The sequence below is a fragment of the Zootoca vivipara genome, chromosome 6 (genome assembly GCF_963506605.1).
Source record: "Zootoca vivipara chromosome 6, rZooViv1.1, whole genome shotgun sequence".
Lineage (NCBI taxonomy): Eukaryota > Metazoa > Chordata > Lepidosauria > Squamata > Lacertidae > Zootoca > Zootoca vivipara.
This window is the reverse complement of record NC_083281.1, coordinates 59997772-60018493: the sequence shown is the minus strand read 5'-3', so window position 1 is coordinate 60018493 and position 20722 is coordinate 59997772. Positions and strand designations below refer to the sequence as shown.

The 20722-nt window shown below is 44.9% G+C and overlaps 1 protein-coding gene across 6 annotated transcripts in view; it reads left to right on the top strand.

The window, feature by feature from the left end:
- ANKRD11 (ankyrin repeat domain containing 11) overlaps nucleotides 1–19724 on the top strand; it is a 224623-nt gene extending 204899 nt beyond the window's left edge. For 4 of the 6 annotated variants that reach the window (XM_060276042.1, XM_035116920.2, XM_035116923.2 and 1 more), the window contains 5 exons: nucleotides 1448–8229; nucleotides 11325–11423; nucleotides 11536–11679; nucleotides 12818–12910; nucleotides 15723–19724. In XM_060276042.1, the coding sequence (XP_060132025.1) occupies nucleotides 1448–8229; nucleotides 11325–11423; nucleotides 11536–11679; nucleotides 12818–12910; nucleotides 15723–15908 (7304 nt within the window). In that variant the 3' untranslated portion in view covers nucleotides 15909–19724. The other 2 variants (XM_060276043.1, XM_060276044.1) reach the window with 2 other exon arrangements.
- The last annotated feature ends 998 nt before the right edge of the window (nucleotides 19725–20722 follow it).

The window sequence follows — 20722 nt, the reverse complement described above, 5'->3', positions numbered from 1 at the left end:
CCTTCAGGGCCTTTAATAATGACCTCTGCTCCCTTGAGATTTGCATATGTTCTCTATTGTTGCATCCTTGCAACAGCCCATCATTGGAAATCAGAGACTAGGCAGCTCCCTAACAAAGACTCCAGGAAATGCTCCAGGTTAATGTGAAACTGAATGCTTTGCAGTTCTTCATCCTAAGGTTGGTGGAGCAGGGGCTGAATGTGATTGCAGTATTTACCATCACTTTCTCCTGATCCTGAGGAAGATCAGGTTTTAGTATTTTGCTTTCACTAGAATTTATTTGTGAGGTTAAGCAATCAATTTGCCTCTCACCATTCCCTGTAGTAGAGTCAAGGCCTCCCAAACAGCTCATGAAGAGTCAGAAGCAGGCCATTTGATACTTTGCCAGACAACTTTGCAGTGTGACATATCCAGAAGTAGCAGAGTTAATGCATATACTAAGTGGGGTCAGGAAGACTAAGTGTGTAAGTCATGAATGGAGTAAGATACCCACATTTAGCATCCTCACTCAGCTGATACCATCTCCTCTGCCTATAACAAGCCTCAGTTATAGGATGCACTATGATGCCTATTTGCTGCATCCTCCCCAAGCCACATGTTCTATGCTGTAACATAATGATGCACTGTGCAAGTGGTTTTGAAGCTTAGCAGGGATGGAATTTTTTTAAAAAATTGCTTGGCAAAGAGAGATGCAGAAAGGACTTGTGGCCAGCATTGCTTTGCAAGTAAAAGCTTGTAAAAGGTAGAGTTGTACTGTATTGAATAGGGATGAATAGGTGAACCTTTGAGAAAATGCAATAGGAGGAAGCTTTTGCAGAGTGATGGGGAGTCTGTGCAAAGAAGTCCTGATTAGCCAAGAGCGTGAGCTGTAAATACTTCATTCAGATCTCACATCCACCTTCTATTGTAACAGTGATGGCGTGCACACCAAATCCCCTTAAAGCCCTATATAAATACTGTGTGGTAGCTTTGAGGCGTGTAAGAGGGTGAAACGCTTGGATGTGGTAGGGATGGGGCTGAGCATGACCAATGCTCCTGTGTTTTTTAAAAAAAGGCAGCACCTGAGATGAGGGGAAAGGATGCACCATTTGCCTGATAATAAATTGGCACTGCAGATGTCTGGCTGTGCTGCAACTTATGGAAGCAGTCCCCTTTGAAACAAATGGATATTACACCCAGCAATCGCTCTTATTGGATTTGCACCCTTTCTGCCCAGATGCTCCAAATGGATTCCTGTCATTGACTCCCCTGCGCAGCTTTGGCCTTTTATTCCAGAGGACCCAGCAGACCACCGAGTAGGTAAAGCAGCCACAGCTATGCTTTGCACATGGAAGATAGATTGTCTGTTCAGGTATTGTGAGCAGGTTTCTGTGGAGAATGATGCTCCAGCTCCAGGTGAAAGTAGGTGTCGTACCTTACCCTTTATTTGTACTCTTGTTTTTTTCAGAGAGCTCGGAAGAGGAAGATGCTCCTTCGTTTGCACCATCCAGTTCCATTGATGGCAACAACACAGACTCTGAGTTTGAGAAGGGCCTGAAACACAAGGCCAAGAACCAGGAGCCTCCCAAAGCTGTCACACCCGTGAAGGATGAATATGAGTTTGATGAGGATGATGAGCAGGACAGGGTCCCACCAGTTGATGATAAACATCTTCTGAAAAAGGATTACAGGAAAGAGACTAAAGCAAATAGTTTTATTTCCATCCCCAAGATGGAAGTAAAAACCTATACTAAAAACAGCACAATCACACCAAAGAAAGCATCCCATCGTATCCTTTCAGACACATCTGATGAAGAGGAGACCAGCCTGCCTGTGGGGACTGGGGAAAAGCTGCGTCTGACAACACATTCTATCCTCCCCAGCAACAAGGCTCGAGAACCTTCTAATCCCAAACAGCAGAAAGAGAAAAGCAAAGTGAAGAAGAAGCGCAAGAAGGAAGCAAAGGGCAAAGAGGTTCGGTTCGGCAAAAAAAATGACAAGTTTTGTTCCTCTGAATCAGAGAGTGAAAACCTGGAGAGTGAGGAGGATGACAGAGACTCTGTACAAAGTGCTACCTGTGTAAAGGATTCCAGATTGGTGTTAAAGGAGTCATCCTTGTTTAATTCCCTTTCTGCTTCTTCTGCCTCTTCCCATGGGAGTTTGGGGTCTCAGAAGCATAACGCTACCCTTGCAGAGCAGCACTCCAAGCACTGGAGGACAGACAACTGGAAAACAGTATCTTCTCCAGCCTGGTCAGATGTCAGTTCCTTATCAGATTCAACAAGGACGAGGCTGACCAGTGAGTCTGATTACACGTCTGAGGACTCAAGCCTGGAATCATTGAAGCCTGTGAGGAAGAAGCAGGAGCCCAAGAAGCGTGCCCAACATGGAGCTGCTGTGATTGTGGAGAAGAAAAATTCATTCCATGCCAGTGTTGATGGAGCTATTCCAAAGCGAGACAAGGAGGGGAAAGTTGTAAAAAAGCATAAAACAAAACACAAACACAAAAACAAAGAGAGAGGCCAGTGTCCTGCCACCCAAGACATTAAAATAATCAAAGCCTTTTCTTTTGACTATGAGGACTCTAAGCAGAAGACCGATAAGGCTTTGATTGTGGAGACTGAATGCCCTGTTGAGAACAAGCTCAAAGTGCTTAAGCATGAGAGGGAGCACTTCAAGAAGGAAGACAAATTTCAGAAAACTAAATCTGAGGAGAAGGAGTGGCTGTTTAAAGACGATGCTGGAAAAACCTCCAAAGAGGAGAAATCCTTGAAAAAAGCCAAGGAGGCAAGTAAAGATCTCAGTAAAACTTTCAGAGAAGAAAAGAGCAGCAGATTGGAAAAAGAAAAACCCATAAAGGAGAAATCTCCTAAAGAGGAAAAACCTCGAATACATAAGGAAGAACGAAAGAAAAAATCTAAGGACAAGCAGTTCAAGACTGATAAGAAAAATGAACCGAAGGAGGAAAAACCAGCAAAACCAGAGAAGGAGAAAGCCCTGAAAGAGGAGAAAGAGAGATGTAAAAAAGACAAAGGTTACAGGGAGGAGCCCAGCTTTGAAGAGTTTAGTAATAAAAACCAGTTTTTAGAAAGTGAGGACACAAAGTTCAGCCTCTCTGATGATCAGCAAGATCGGTGGTTTTCAGATTTGTCATCTGATTCTTCTTTTGATTTCAAAGGAGAGGATAGCTGGGATTCGCCAGTGACAGACTACAGGGAAATTCAAAATGACACTGTGACAAAACTCATCATAGAAACGGTGAAGGAGGAGATAAAAGACAAGAAGCGGGATAGTAAAGCAAAAGATAAGAGGGAGTACAGCGAGAAACGTAATGAAAAAGACACTTTTCTAAAAAAGAAAGAGAGGGAATATGTTGATCGGAACTCTGAGAAGAAAAAGGACCCAGTTGAAAAGCATAAAAGTATTTCTAGTTATCTGCCTGAAAAGAAAAGAAAGGATTCTGCTGAAAGCTTTAAAGAGAGAAAGGAAAAGGAGGCTGGTGAAATTAACAGAGAGAGAAGAGATTTGCCCGATAGCTCTAAAGATAGAAAAGAAGTTAAAATTAAACAAGAAGAATCCTACAGAGATGAATTTAAAGACTATGGCTGTGAAACATTCTTCAAAGAAAAATCTGAACCCGAATTTAGTGGGAAAAATGTGGAGAACTGGGATAGGCATCATTCAGGAAAAGAGAAGAAAGATGTGCCAGACAAGAAAGAGAAATTAAAAACAGAAAAGTACAAGGAGAAATCCAAAGTAGAGGACAAAGAGAGAAATGAGAAAGCTTTGCCGGAAAAAAACCAAAAGGACAAAGAATTAGATAAAGGTTTTAAAGAGAAGAAAGATACAAAGGAGAAATATAAAGATCCTCACAATAAAGATAAAGAGAGAAAGGGTTCACTAGACCAAGTCAAAGAGAAGAAAGAGAAGAACTTTTCTGGAGATAGAGAGGATTTCCACGAAAGGAGGGATGAGAAAAAAGGCCGGGAGAGGACATGGTATAACATCTTGGATATCTTCACAGATGAAAGTGAAGATGAGAAGGATGATTACAGCCTTAGTGGGTTCAAACTTGGAGAGGGTCTTGGGAACGAAATGCATCGTATGGATAGCATGCAAGACAAAGATGATGGCATGGTAGCTGAGAGAGACCTTTATGTCCCTGACAAGCACAGGAAATACTCCTCTGATCGGCAGCATTCCACTGAGAAACAGAAAGACAAAGAGTCAAAAGAGAAGAAGAAGGACAAAGGGTTACCAGAGGGTGGAAAGGAGAAAAAAGAGAAAAGCTCCTTTGAAAAACACAAAGAGAAGAAGGACAAAGACTCAGTAGAGAAGTATAAAGACAGGAAGGAGAGAAGCTCAGTGGACTCAGCCCAAGAAAGGAAGGCAAAGCAGAAATTCCCCGAAAAGGTGGAAAAGAAACATGCTGGGGAAGAGAAGGTTAAAAACAGGCACAAGGAAAAGCTAGATAAAGAGTATACTAAGGAGAAACGGTCTTCGAAAAGCGGAGAAGCAGAAAAGAGCTTGCTGGAGAAACTGGAGGAAGAAGCCCTCAATGAATACAGAGATGACTCCAATGATAAAATCAGTGAGATTTCTTCTGATAGCTTCACAGACAGAGGGCAAGACCCTGTACTCACCAATATATTTGAGTCTTCCAACCTTTCACTTGCAGATGCCACCGAAGAGAAATTTAAGGAGTCTCTGCCTTTGCCTTGCCTTCCAGATAAACTCAAGGAGAAAGAGAGGCACAGGCATTCTTCATCCTCGTCAAAAAAAAGCCATGAAAAGGAAAAAGCAAAGAAAGAGAAAGCGGAAAAGAAAGATAAAACAGATGAGTTTAAAGACTCCAGCAACAGGAAAGATTCTACTCAGTATGAGAAGGACTTTGCCATGGATGGAGAAGGCATTAGCATTTCTTATGGAACAAAAACAGAGGCTGAAGAAGAACTGGACAAAACCATGGAGTATTTGTTTTCTGAAAAAAAGGAAAAGAATGATACTGAAAGAGAACTTCCAAAGAAGGCAGAGAAAGACAAAGCGTACAGCTCCAGCACAGTCAGCACAACCAAAGAGAAGAAGAAGAGGGACAGGCATAAAGAAAAGTGGAAAGAGGAGAGAGAGAAGCACAGAGACAAACACACTGATGGTTTCTTTAGGCACCACAAGGAGGAGCAGAAGTCTGCCAAAGACAAGGATAGCTCTCAAGTGATCACTCTTAAAGACAAATCAAAAGAGGAACCACCCAAATTTAATGACCTCAAAGTAAAGGAACGACTCAAGGAAAATCAAGAAAAGGACAAATCAGAGTGTCTTAAAATGAGCAACGGGAATGATAAAATAACCTTACCCAAAGAAGGCACCAAGAAGGACATCAGACCCAGGGAAAAGCTTTTGGGAGATGGTGACCTAATGATGACCAGCTTTGAGAGGATGTTGAGCCAAAAAGATCTTGAGATTGAAGAGCGCCACAAGAGACACAAAGAGAGAATGAAACAAATGGAGAAGATGAGGCATAGATCTGGAGACCCCAAATTAAAAGACAAAGTCAAGGCCAATGAGGATATGCGCAAGAGGAGTCTGGATTTGACTACAAAGAAACCACTAGCTCCTGACACTCAGTTAAAGGACAAGAAACTCAAAGATCTAGGCCCACTGGCTCCAGTAGTATCCCCAGATAACAAGAATCAACCTGTTGTTGGGGTGGATTCCAAGGATTGGATAGCTGGCCCCCAACTGAAGGAAATCCTACCTGCGTCTCCAAGGCCAGATCAGAACCGGCCAACAGGGGTTCCAACACCAGCATCTGTTGTTTCTTGCCCAAGCTATGAAGAGGTGATGCAGACACCAAGGACTCCATCTTGCAGTAATGAAGATTACACAGATCTGATGTTTGACTGTGCTGACTCTCAGCATTCATTGCCCATATCCACCATGTCCATGAATGCTTGTTCTCCATCTTTCTTTGACAGATATTCCAACTCTTCAAGTGGATTCCCGGAGAACCCAAGTCAGACCCCAACAAGGACAATTTCCTCCACAAATCTTCACCGTTCAATGTCTGTAGATATCAGAAGAGCTGCAGAGGAAGAGTTCAATGTTGGGGACAAATTTTTCAGGCAGCAAAGTGTCCCAGCCACTTCTAATTATGATTCTCCGGTTCAGCACTTGATGGAGGAGAAAGTATCTCTCCCCTCCATTCCCATAGAAAAGTTCCCATGTTTGTCCCCAGAATATTATTCACCAGACTATGGAGTCCCATCCCCTAAAGCAGAGGCATTGCATTGTGCACCAGGAACTGCGGGCAATGTTGTTCAGTCCCCTGAAAGTGTATTTTCTGGATTGCAAGCCAAATCTTCCCCTTCTCATAGAGATGAGCTGCTTGCCCCTTCTGTTGAAAGTGCTCTCCCTCCAGATCTTGGCCTGCCTTTGGATGCCACAGAAGAGCAACAGGCAACTGCTTCCATTATGCCCCCAGAGTCCAGCTTTTTACCACCACTTGAAGACAATGAGTTTGGCTCTGGCATTCTGGAACAGAATAGTACGGAGTGGGAGACCACTCTATCAAGAAATCTGGATCCTCCTGTGCCTCCGAGTTTGATTGGCAATCCTTCTGATCATGCTGTCAGCTGGACAGTGGGATCAGAGCTGCTCATTAAATCTCCCCAACAGGGCCCTGATTCCCCAAAGTCTTTCTGTTCTCCAGACATCACGCATCCCACACCTGTGCCCTTCATTTCTGCAGATTCCCTACATCCCAGTTCCCCTGTTTCATACTCTCTCTCAGTGACTGAATCAAGGCTTGATGCAGCAAAGGAAGATGCTGAAGAAGCAGTTCCAACAGAAATGGTGACTGCAGAACAGCAGACTTCATATGCAGATTCCCCTGCTAGATTAGACACTTTCTTTAGTAATGGTAGTAAGCCTGTTCCAGAGGAAGCATCTGACACACCTTTGCAGCCAGCTAGCATGCCAGCAGAATCGAAAGTGGAGGCTGTTAATGCTCTGGAAAACTTGGAAGAGAGCACCATTGCCCCTGTAAATCCCGAGGAACAAGCTGCATGGCCTGATCCATTTCCAAATTCAGAGGATGACTTAGACTTGGGTCCTTTCTCTTTACCAGGATTGCCACTTCAATCAAAAGATGTTCCAGAGGAAGAATTGGAAGAGTCAGCTGAAGACACTCATGCGGCAGATCAGGAAACCACCAGTGCAGACTTTGTGGATGTTGGGGTGTCTTTGGGGGCTACAAACAAGCAGGATGACCTAACTCTTAACCAAAAGAGCATCCTTCCTGAGGAGCCAGATTTACAAGCTGATGAGCAAAAGGCCAATGAGATTTCACTAGAAGTTGTGCCAGAAGCATCAAGTGCCCCGGAACAGAAAAATATAGAAGAAGCGGAGGCTCCCCAGAATATTCAGGAGGTGACACCAGCAGATCTTGCTCAGCCAGAGACCAAGGAGGAGGAAACCAGTTGTGAAGAACTCTCCTCAGCTACTCTTGCATCAGACAGTGGTTCTCAAGCTAGTTTGAGCCAAGCAATCAGAACTGAGAGCACTGATGTTCAAGACGTAGTGGTACCTGGAAGCAACAGCCAGATCCCTTCCTCTCAGACAGAGGTGCTGCAAGGGAGTACCCAGTTAGAATCCACAGAGCCACCACCCAAACCAGTCCCTGAACCCCCAAAGCCCCCCAAAATTGAAGAGATCCCACAACGGATCACCAGAAACCGAGCCCAGATGCTTGCCAATCAAAACAAACAGAATGCTGCTGCTACTGCTGCTACTACTGCTACTGCTACTACTACTATAACAACTACTACTACTACTACTACTACTTCTGAAAAAGAGTTCCCCCCTGCTTCTGCCCCTTCAACACGAGCAAAGGGGCGTGTCTCAGAGGAGGAAGATGCCCAGGCACAACATCCGCGGAAGCGCAGGTTCCAGCGCTCCAATCAGCAGCTGCAGCAGCAAATCAACACCTCCACCCAGCAGACACGGGAGATGATCCAGCAGACACTGGCTGCAATTGTTGATGCCATCAAGTTGGACGACATTGAACCTTACCACAGCGACAGGTCCAATCCCTATTTTGAGTACCTACAGATCAGGAAGAAAATTGAGGAGAAGCGGAAAATTCTCTGCTACATCACTCCCCAAGCACCCCAGTGTTACGCTGAGTATGTCACCTACACAGGCTCATACCTGCTGGATGGCAAACCTTTGAGCAAGCTGCACATTCCAGTGGTGAGTAACCTTACACCGCTTGCTGTCTTTATAAACTGTGCTAGCATGGAAAAATCCAACTCTACCAGCAATATCTACCCTTCCTGCATCACAAGTGCATGCTGTAGCCCTGGGGAAGGTATACCTGAAATCTGTTACCTTGGCAGAGGCTCCCACATCAGTGCTAGTGCACTCGAATCTGTGGGGTTGTTGTTGCCACCACCACCCCACTTACTTTTGCAGCCCAGATAGGAGGAGACTTGGGATGCATCAAAATAATTACTTTTAAAAAGGCTCTGAGCCAGTGCACCCAGCACTCCTCGGACCAGCCTACACACACAAATTGCTGGGGAAAGCAGGGCTTTTGTAGTCCAAGATCAAATCTGCTTACTCATTTCTCTAACAATAAAACAATGAACAGGGTGGTGATACAATGACTACTGCAATTGACACAAGATAATATCACCAAGGCAACTATCTGTAAACAAACAACAATCGTCCATAAAAATAGCAAAAGTAGTTTCTTTCCCAAATAGGTTTTATCTTAAATAATTGCAAACACAGTAAATAAAGAGTTTACTTGTAATATATCAGTGGTTCAGTGCTCATTTCTTCTCGTTCCATATTAAATGTTATCTTGAACCATTGCAAACACAGTAATGAAGAGTCCACTTGGGATATACCAGTGGTTCAGTGCTCTAGGTAATCAGACGTTTCGTCGCTAAAGAGCTTAGTCATCAAGCTTTGTAGTAAATAATATACGAGAGAAGTCAGTATGTAAATGACTTAAAGCAGGGGTATATCTGTCCCCATCTGCAAGTTTCCATCCAGAGGAGCATAGAAAAATGACAATATTCTTCAGCTTGTTAAACCTCTTTCTTGTTTCTCTGGCAGACCCTCTAAACTTCCTGAAACCCAGGAACTCTGAGACCCACACACCTTGCATTTTCCAGACAGTCTCCTTATAAGCTGCTCAGAATGTAAAGGCATCCCACACTCTCCAAGTCTCTCCCAGACCTCAGAAGAGTGTGCTCGTCTCTTACAACTCTGATCCTATTCTTGAAGTTTCACACACACTTCAGAGGTCAGATAGGTTAAATTATGAAACTTTACTAAAAATAAAAAGCAGGCAAAAGGTCAAGGCAGAATACAAAATAAACCAGAGCACTGTGGCTCTGAAACTGGACTAACCATAACCTATAGTCAGTTTAATAGAAACTCTGGTCTGCATCCCTGATGGTAGGAAGGGAACTCAGCTGCAGAGCAGCTCAGCTTCTTAAAGTCTCTCTCCCCAATGCGATTCAGAGCCAGTTGCTCAAGTAGGCATCTTAAATACCCTTTTGTATTTGATTGACATAGGTCCCGATCTGCCCCACCATTCTCTTTCTTGACAGCAGCTTCCTGTGATCCTATTTGAATCAGCCCTTTATTGACAACCATGTGAACTGGATTTTTTTTTTAATACTTAAGAGAAGGATCACTGTCCAGGTAGAGCACATGCTGCACATGCAAGACGGTCTTAGGTTCAATCCCCGCATCTTAAACACTGTCTGAAACCCTAGTGAGGCACCACTGCCAGTGTGGACAGTGTCAATGGTAAGGACCTTTCCTATTTATCTGAGTACAAGAAGGAGGAAATTAAAGCAATAGATGGAACAAAGCTCACACTAGTAGGTTCTGCTTATCAGCTGACCCATCAGAAAGAGGGGCATGAACTTTGGTGCTAACAATGTTGTAGGTGCTTTGCTTCCAACTTGGCATTCTGCAGCCTCTTGGCACATTCCTTATGTTCTGCAACAAGGGTACAAATGTGCAGGTACAAAAGCATCTGTTGGGGAGGAATGGACTCCTAGGCTCTAAAGGAGCTGAACTCAGGCCTCAGTGCTGTGTTGGCCTGTGGAAGCTAATAGACAAGTACTGAACGACGTGCAGAGTAGAGCTGAATTCCTTACAAGTATGCTTGTGGAAAGCATCACAATCAGCTGGTGAGTGGGCGGCAGCATTTGCTCCTTGCTTTACCATGCAGCAGTCAGTTTTCAGCTCACTGTTTTCTGTTCTTTGCAAAATCAGCATGGAGAGGGGCCCCTAAGGGGGGGGAGAGACAGCTACAAGATGCGGGGGGGGGGAAATAACCTCTCTTCTCCCACCTCTTATTTTGTAGCACAGGGGTTAACAAAAGCTGGCATCCCAAAGCCAAGAAAATTACTGTCCAAGCCTTCAAAGTTAAAGAAGCAAAGGGTTCAGCTTTGAATATTCACTTATTCCTCCCCAGTGTAGAGCAATGAAACCGTAAGCAGTGGGGTGGAATAGAGTTGCTTGTGGTCCCATAACAGACTGCTTTGTGCCAATAGCACACAAATTTCAGGTGGGAAAATGAAAATGCCTGCTTAATTGACATCCACACCTGACAGTTGCAACAAAAGACACCATGCAAGTTGGCTATTGATTTTAAACAGGCTGTTGGTGGCAAACTTATCAGAACTGCTCTCTGTGCCTCCTTAGAGAGACTATATTTTAACTTTGGGAGATGCTAGTGTAAAGGGGACCAAGAAAGGGGGGGTGTATGGAGATAAATTAGGTATGGATTGGAAAGTGTGTACTCCAAAGCCACATAAATGATTAACAGCCTCTTGGTTTGAGTATCAGAAAAAAACAGCATCCTGACTGAACCCTCAGGGGAGCCTGGCGATTCTCCTGCATGCAAGAGCAGGGTGTAAATTGCTGAATATGTTGTCTGCTGCAGGAGTGAGATGGCAATCCCACTCCAAGCTGCATCTTGTTAGACTGGTTCAAAGAGCTGCCGCTTCCCTGCTTTCTACTCCACAGCATAAACAGCCAGACATTTGGTGTGTTTGGGAGGAGGGGATGTCTCTGCCTGAGAGGTGAACAGGAAGAGTACATGAGAGAGCTAGCCCCAGCTGTGTCCTGCTGCGTAAACAAAGCCCTCTTTGGAGCAAGGATGCCTGTGGCTGGGTCTTGACCTCACTGCAGCAGCAGGAAACTTAAGACTGCTCCAGGCACTGCTTGAATGTGAACAGATCCGTTCATTGGAAACAGAAGTGGTGGCTGAAGGTGCTGCGGCTTTGTGACGTTTTTCTGTTTTCTCTGCATTTCAGATTGCACCTCCTCCATCGTTGGCAGATCCCCTCAAGGAGCTATTCAAGCAGCAGGAAGCAGTCCGTGGCAAGCTGCGCCTCCAGCATAGCATTGAGCGGGTAACAGCAAATGCTTAGGTGTCCAAAGGCTGCTGGGGGGCAGGCCTCCCCACTACCCTTCAGGGGCAGGGGTGCCTTTTGCTCCTTGGTAACTCTGTCCTCCTCTCTCCAGGAGAAGCTGATTGTGTCATGTGAACAGGAGATATTGAGGGTTCATTGCCGAGCAGCAAGGACAATAGCCAATCAAGCAGTGCCCTTCAGCGCATGCACCATGCTTCTGGATTCGGAGGTGTACAACATGCCTCTGGAAAATCAGGTCTGGGCCTGTCTTCTGATGGTGATAATGAGTGGGTGAGGCAGAGATGACGCTTTTCTCACCAAGGTGGCTCTGACTTAATCACTCGTGCATTGGGCCTGTGCCCAAAAGAATCTGCACTCTTTGTACTTTGGCTGGATCGAATAATTCTTCAAAAGTGTGTGTGTGTGTGTGTGTGTGTGTGTGTGTGTGTGTGAGAGAGAGAGAGAGAGAGAGAGAGAGAGAGAGAGAGAGAGCAGGTCTCCTGGTGAGCAACACTAAATTATCCACACGGTGTTTGCTTTTGTAATTCTTTATTGCATCTTCTCGTTAAGCTAGTAATGTTGCTTCAGAGCTTTTACAAGTAAAAAAAGAAATGCTGGGCAACTATGGGATAGTGGAAACTGAAGCTCTGTTCTCCACCTGCATTTTCTTCCCAACCCCAAAATAATCTTAGTACCAGCAAGTACCAAAGATCTGAAGCTGTAAATGAGTCAGACTTGAGCACCCTGTGTTGCTTTGCAGCAAGAAAAGAATTTACAAGTGGCTGCAGCTGAACAGAGCAATGACACCAGCACCTCCTACTGGCCACGTGCTTTGCAGCCGCTTTGCTTGCTTGCCATAAAGCTGTCACTTCAGTGGGAAGCAAGTGCTGCATTGCAGACGTCGGTCCCCATGCACTAGGCGGGTTAAGGAAAATTTATTAGCTCTCCATTGTATTGATCTTTTTCATCTGATTTAGAGCTCAGTTCCCAATACATGCACTAAGAAAGGAAGATGCTTGATGCCACATAGCTGGAGGGGTGAGGGTTTTGCTTAAAACAATGGTAGTCAGTATGGTGCCCTTTGGATATTGGACTATATCTCCCATAAACCCCACCTAGTATGGTCAGGCATTATGGGATTTGTAGTCCAGAAACACATGGAGGGCATCATATCGGTTATCCCAATTTGAAAGATCCAAGGGAGATTCTCTTCCAAAGGACCAGCAGAATTGCAGAAGTAGAAGCCCCTCCACCTGCATGCTTTAGACTCTTCTGCCGTGAGTCATAGTTGTTTGTGAGAGAGAGTGTGGTGGGGGGAGGGAGAGAAAACTAGCTCAGAACTTATTTTGGTCTGTGTTTGCCTCTCCTAAACTCCCCTTCATTCTATGTCTCAGGGAGATGAAAACAAATCCGTCAGAGATCGTTTCAATGCTCGCCAGTTCATTTCGTGGTTACAGGATGTGGATGACAAGTATGACCGGATGAAGGTGAGCAGTAAAGCCAAGGCATTGGCAGCACCAGGTCTTTGGGGAAAACCGCCCCCCCCCTCCGCATTTTAGTAGAGAGGGTTGGAAATAAAGACTTCTTCTGAAGCAAGTTGGTTCTCACCACTTGCTGCTGCTTGCTTGGGAAGTAGGCCCTCTTGCCTGAAGTGTGGAGTGATTTCTGTCCAGAAGGGTGGGGGTGGGGCAATAATAATTGTCACCACAGAACATCTCTAACACAATGCATCTGATGCTTCCCAGTTGAAGGTGCTGTGGGTGTTGAGCATGGTTAACATGGACACAAACCAGCTGGAATCATAGAATTGTAGAGTTAGAAGGGATCCAAAAGCTCATCTAGTCCAACCCCCAACAATGCAGGAAAAAATTAGGGCAGCTTCAGATTGTTTGTTTCTTGTTTGTTTACATCCTGCATTTAACCTGACTGGGACTGTAGGCAGCTTACAGATAAAATGGAAAAACAGAAAATTTAAGTATTAAAAAGTTATTAAACACAAATAGAATTAAGACAATATATAAAAAGATTTATTAAAAGTACAAATAACAACAGCAATAAAAACATAACAGCACCAGCGCTTTCCTTAAAAACAATCAGTTCCTAAAGGCCTGTTGGAATAAAAAGGTCTTCACCTGTCAGCAGAAGGACAACAAGGAGGGAGACAGTCTATCTGCTCCAGGACAGGAGTTCCAAAGTCTAGGTGCAGCCACCAAGAAGGCTCTCTCCCACATCCCCACCAAGTGTACCCATGAGGGTGGCAGACTGAGAAAAGGGCCTCCGTCAAAGATCTCAGAGCCCCAGCAGGTTTGTATAGGAGAATATGGTCTTTCAAATAGCCTGGACCTAATCCTTTCAGAGCTTTATAGGTCATAACTAGCACTTTGAATTGTGCCCAGAAACAGACCAGTAGCCAGTGGAGCTGTGGTAACAACCTTTGGGCTCTTCTGTGTCGGAAAAGGTATGATGCACTCAAGGTTTCCATATTTTCCAAGCGGAGCTTTCATGTGCTGTTACAAAATGCAAATATACTTTTCATCCAAGAAATAAAGACGGTATTATTGCCACAGACGAAGAGTGGGTACACTTGAAATACATTATGATTCACATCTGACAGTCAGAATGCTTTTTTCTTCAACATCTTTTGAGGTTTGCCTCTATTTCATGGTTTGGAGGTTGTGCCTCTGCATCACTCCCACTCCCGAGAACTGGTAACATTTGAGGTTAACCTTACAATAAGTCCACATCTCACTGTGCCGTACTCCGGGTAGACTGAGCACACACCCACCCTATTGATTGTGTGCTTTCCCATCGCAGAGCAGGCTCACAGGGCCCATTACTCCAGATGCCCCTCTCATCTGGTGGTGTTTCAGCTGGCTCTTCACTGTCAGTTCCTCTGCTCCCATCCTATCTTCTCCCTTAAACTATTCTGTTGGGGTTGCCAAGTTCACTTAGCTGCTCATCGTCCACCTTCTCTGAGTCAGGAGACCTCTTTCTTGGTGCCTGACACAACCCCAATGGTATCAGTTCTGGAGGAGAAGGCACACCACAGTTAATGTTCCCTGTTCCCAGCCTTCCAAGTAAGCATTGTAAAAAGCAGGTCCAGTTGCAAATGGCACAACTCCTTCTTTCATTCCCTCCCATACAGTCAGCTGCTTTTTACATTAGACTTTGAAATGTACAGAAAACGTACTAGGTTATAAGTGACTGGAAATGTTTACATTTCTGATAACAGGCTGTTCATGAAACTCAAAAACATTTGCTTTTCTTGAGTTCATTTCCCAGGTTTGCTAATGCCTCGTTGCCTATTTATCAGTAATGTAAATGTTTTCAGTCAGTCGTACCCAAGCATGTGTTCTCCATCAGCAACCACTTACCTTTTGCTGCCTTCTCCCTTTCTTCAGAACTTGAAAATTTGTCAAGGCTCTTGCCTGATGTAAAAAAGACGTTCTAATAAATTAAACCTACATATATACTTCATAGTTTTGAAGAAAGCAGCATTCTTTCCTTGTTTTTGGAGGAAGCACACACTCAGCACAGCAGGCACCATCTGTGATGAGACATCCCCTTCTGTGTGTGAGAGAAGAATGAATGTGTCTTCTGAGTTGATGTTTGCTGCCTGCTGTCTTTTATAAGTACTTGCATTAACAATTAAATTTTAATAACCTGCTGTATTACTTTTAAAAATTGACTGAATGCCTTATTCCTGGCCCTTTCCTTATCTCATCCTTAATTGGCCCAAGAAGAGAGATCATAGTGCCTGCTTAGAATCTCCTCACACACCAGCTACTATCTGAGGACCTAGGTTCTCTCTGAAATGAGCTCCTTGGCCTTTGGATCCTATTTATGGTTAACATTCTGCTTTTACAAGAATAAGATGAAACAATAGAAAAGCACAACTTACAACAAAACACTAATGAATAAAACAGTAAAAAGTAGCAGTCAGAAAAGCAGGAATTAACAGCGGTATAATTAAATGCCAAAACCCTAGTGAGATGGAAACTTCTTCAACAACAGATAGCTAAAAACAGAAATTGGGACCCCAGAAGATCTCTATCAAGAGGACAGTCCACGGGAATAGCCAACATGGTGCCCTCAATATGTTGCTGGACTACACCTCCCACCACCCCTAACCCTTGAACATTTTGACTGGGACTGATGGGAGGTGTAGTCCAACATCATCTGGAGGGCCCTCGATTGGCTATCCCTGCTCTATGGGTCCTGGGCTGTTCCCAGGCTAACATCAGCATTTTAAATGCTCCCCCCCAACCTAATTGTGCTTGGTTTTCTTTTCTGGTCCAGACTTGCCTGTTGATGCGACAGCAACATGAAGCAGCGGCCTTAAATGCAGTGCAGCGAATGGAATGGCAGCTGAAGGTGCAGGAGCTGGACCCTGCAGGGCACAAATCGCTCTGTGTGAACGAGGTGCCCTCGTTCTACGTGCCAATGGTGGACGTGAACGATGACTTTGTGCTCTTGCCGGCATGACAGTACCAAGCCTGGAGACATTCTCACTGCAAACTGGCATGGGTGGGTGCCCCCTGAGGATGGGTGCAGGCGCTCACACACACCCCAACCGCTTGCTGATGAATCCCAAGTCAGACAAGGAGGAAGCAGGAAAAAAAATCAATGAGAAAATAAATGGCACTTTCTTCACACTGTCTCCCTGCACACCAGGTAGCAGGAGCAGGGGAAGGTGAGGTGCAGGCAGCTCCTTTCACACCAGTTGCTGTGTCGGAAGGTAGGCAGCTTGCGCACAGCAGCATCTTACCAGACTGGAGGGAGGAAGGAGAGAGACCGATGGAAGCAGGGAGCAAGAGAAATCCTGAGACACTCCCCTCTGTGCTGCATCGGCTGCCAAACGGAAGGGAGGTGACCAGGGCCGTTGACACTCACAATCACAGCAGTTGTTTCAAGCGCTTTGATTCCTCCCACCCCCCCATTTGCCTGTGGGTGGATCTTTCCTCAGATAAACTGCAGGGCAAAACTGTGGGGGTAGGTGGGTTCTGGGGAGGGGTGGGAGAGTTCTTTGGTTTCTTCTTGCATCCAGGCTACAGTAAAATAAGTTGATGATAAAAAAAGAAGAAGAGAGCACTCAGCCAGGCCCTGGAGGTGGCACAGACAAGGGCCAGGCCACTGGACTCAAGACCCAGGACATGCTCCAGGTATCCTTCAAAACCATGGGGAGGCAGCAGCCACCTGACCCTGTACAATAAGTGGCGCAGAGCAAGGACTTTGCAATTCAGTTTTTAAATGGAGTAAAATCCGTATGGTTTATAAATATATATATATATATAAATATATATAAATATATATATTTTTCCTTTAATCTTGGGCATTTTGTTTCTCTTTCTGAGAACATAACTTGAAAAAAAAAAGATAAAACACTACAAGAGCCAATACTCGTATAAAGATAAATTGTATCCCATAAAAGCTGTACAGTTTTTATATTCATTAACAATGTACTTTTGCTGCCTTCTAGATAATTTATTTTGCAACACATTACTGCACAGTTGTAAATAACTTATGTACTGTAACATCACTTTCAGTCATGTGTAAAGAAATAAATAAATTAATTAAAATTACCTTTGTATGTATAGTTCACCCTAGGCAGCACTCTCCCACCACCACCCACCCCTTTCCCACTGCTCACCCCCAGGGAAGGGAAAAGCAACACACACCAATACAGAGGCCAAAGGGGTGAGGGATGTGGCCTTGTTGATCCTGTGGAACAGGCAGCCTGCAAAACAGGCAAGAGCAGAGCATGCCAAATGCTCGTGTTTTTATGCTCACCCGTTTTCTTTCCTTCCCAGTTTTGACCCGGTGCCCATTGTCTCTGCAGAATCTGCAGCTACATAACAGATTTAAACAGGGTTGCCTTGGAAGGGTCTAAAGGGATGAGAAGGCAGGCCCTTGCACATTCAGACTTGTGAGAGTCCTGCCTCCTCATGACAGGATGGAGTGAACCAGGGCCCCTGTGGGCTGGGGAGGGTGCGGAGTGGATGAGGGGGGGAGAGCAGCTGAAGCCATTTCTCAAACCAATGCCTGAAGCTGTGACAAAATGACACAGGTGCTTCAGAAGGATGTGCTTGGAAGCAGCCCCCAGCCTCAGATGCTGTTTGAGAAGGCAAATGTGCAAAGCAAGGGGCCCTGTAAGCCCCAACATCTCTTCCTCTTTACTGAAGAGGTTTCTGGCCCAACATTTCTCAGGGTATGAGTTGCTGATAATATGCTAGAACTTCAAATTTGGGAAGTTCAATGCAGACATTCTCCTTGTCCTGACATAGCTCTCCCATTGTTAGTGGAGGCCTGCTGGATTGCTTGCTAATTTGGTGGTCAGCAGGCTGAAGCGTTCGCAGTTTGATAGTTTGGGCTCTACAACTCTTGCCTTGGAGTGCAAGATGAGGCCAGAGTATTCCTGAGTTGAGCTAACAGAACTAAAAATATACCCCCTTCTGAACTGCGGCAGAAGGGCTTGTGTTGTGGGCTTGTGTTGTTTCCTATTCCATAGTTGCCTTCTGATGTTGCCTTGGCTCTGTACTCTGAACAGTTGCAGAAAATCATGTTGAGCATCTGTGGCACACTATGTAGCCCCTTCCAGATGTGTAGCCACCAGTGAATCATTCTGGGCAAGAGGATGGCTTAGAGCAGGCATCCCCAAACTTCAGCCCTCCAGATGTTTTGGACTACAATTCCCATCATCCCTGACCACTGGTCCTCTTAGCTAGGGATCATGGGAGTGGTAGGCCAAAACATCTGGAGGGCTGCAGTTTGGGGATGCCTGGCTTAGAGAAACAAAGATTATATTCCCCCAGAGGGAAATTTTTGTGGAGACAGGCTGAGGAATTTGTGGTTCTGTAGCTTAAGGACTTGTTCCTAAATCCTCACCATTCAGGAAAAGTGCATGTTGCGTTGCAGGGGGGAAATGCCTTGCATTGTGTGGTTCCTGTGTTAGCAGAGAACATCATTTCATTGGTCTTTTGGTTTAGCTAAATTGAGCTCTAGGCCCACTTTCTGGCTGGTGTGTGACATTCTCTGAGAGACCTTGCTTCTTTGCATCTTCTGTGATTGAAGAGAACCCATTGCTCCCCAGTTTTCCATCAGTGTAAATCCCCTAGCTAAGGCAGGCAGCAAGAGTGTTGCAATGTGGGTTGCTTGATCATGCCCAGTCCTTGTTACGTATTCTTAGGTGTGCAGACACTTGCCCCTGGTGACTATGTGAGAGGGAAGCAAAGTGCTTGTTGATGTTAAAAGCCATTCTCTTCAGTGCCTGGTCAGTCTGCCCTCCTCTTAATTGGCTGACCCACTTTGGTAGGAGTTCCTCCCACTCCTCCAAAAAATGTTTTGTATCAGACCAGGTGTTCCTTTGGCACTGCTTCTCTCTCTAGTTTGAGTCACTGGGTGGGGTGGCAGCTTGATAATCTGTGAACCATTTTAGGAGACTGCAGGGAAGGGGAAGGCAGGCAGCTAACAAGCCATCAGTCCCACATCATGCCATAGCAGCAAAGTTTCCTTTTGAAATACAGTTTAGTAGAGGAAAACCCATCTTTCTTTAAACCTTTTGGAGGAAAAAACCGTCTAGCAGATAGATGCTAGTTTGACATTTTTAAAAAGAAGTAAAGCCCAAAACATACACAGAACAGGTCAGGAAGATTATTTTATATTTTACTTTTACACACATATGATATTTTAAAAGTTTCAAGACAGTTGCCTCCTCTGAAGTGTTTGTTGCTGCTTTAAAGGCATGGCAGTAGCTGTGGCAGACATTTGCTAACCTTGCCCTAAGCAAGGAGATCTTCCAAATGGCCTTCTCATTCACCATTGGTCAGAATTCTGGGGCTTTGAGAGCAGCCTCTAACATCGATGGGGTAACAACTTGACTTCCCAAAGATGTCATCTCCTGCCAATGCCACCCCAGCCACCTATATCTCCCTTGCTGATTGGCTCCCATATGCCCATCCTTCACACATAGGTTTTTCATGCCTACCTCTAGCTCCTTTGCTCTCACCCTAGCAAACTGCTTTTGTGCTGCTTACTGGACTGTTTGGGTCCTCCATGGTGGGTGTCTGTATGCGAGAGACACATTGCCTGTAAATGTTTGTGTTCCAACGCTTTAGAGCCTTGGGAGTGAACATTCTGTGCCCTGGAAGAAACGCCGGTCGCTTTTACCCTGTGTTTCCACAAGAACAATTTAAAAGCACTGTACTGTTCTCCATTCACAGCCAGGGGGGCTAAGGAAAGGAATGGCTGGTTTAGCTAGTCTGCCCTGTTCAGAAACTTCCTTTATAACCACACAAGGATATAGCCCTGAGTCACAGTGTAGGCCCACCCCCTTTATTATTATTTTTATATCCCTGAATGGAAAGACTTTCTAAAATCCTCAATTTTAAGACCAGGATACTAGCATGAGCATAACACCCTTTGACACATGCGCTCTGTTGATTTGGACTTCAGTGTAAATTCCCCTCCTTGTTAAAAGGCTTCTACCAGACAGTGTATATACATGTAAATAACTCTCACAGGTCAATTCACAACCTTCTATTTGTACTAGTGTGACTTGCGTAGAATGTGGGGTTTAAAACAGCGGCGGGGTGCGTTGTCTGTAATGTAACAATGTACTTTACTCTTTTTTTACAATGTAGTTTGTGTACATATTGTTTGGTGGTGCTGGTGCTGCCGAGGCCCCTGTTCTGCCACCACACAACTGTCCTTTAGCTGTACAACTTCCTGCAGAAAGAGACAAAGCGAATACAGATGTTATTTTCTACAGTTGCATGTACAGAGAGAAGCGCAGAGATACTGTTGTCCCTCAAGAGATAATGTTCATAAATAAATTTTTATAAAAAAAACCAACAACTGGGCTCTTGATTTCTCCATCTTTGCCAAGGTGTTAGTGTTGCGTCCAGTTTAAGAGGTGAACACCATCTTCTTTGTGTACCCAGGCACCAGTCTTTACCAACCTGGTGCCCACCAGGTGCTTTGGACTACAATTCCCATCATCCCTGGGAGTTGGGACTGAAAGGAATTGCATTCCAGAACACTTGGAGGGCACCAGGTTGGCGATGACTGATCCAGACTTGTTTGGGCAAAGTGTTCCACATCCTCATGCATGTCCGTTTTTACAGACGGGGATAGAATCCGTCCATGTCTGGAGGGAGATTTGAACCCAGATCCCCAAGATTCAACTCTGCCTCCTGCAACGTACCATCTTGGGCAGGCAAGGTAAATTCTCACCTGTGTCATTCTAGAAGATACCAAGGGTATTTGGGTGGGCAGGGAGCTGTCGTTCTCTTGCACTAGTT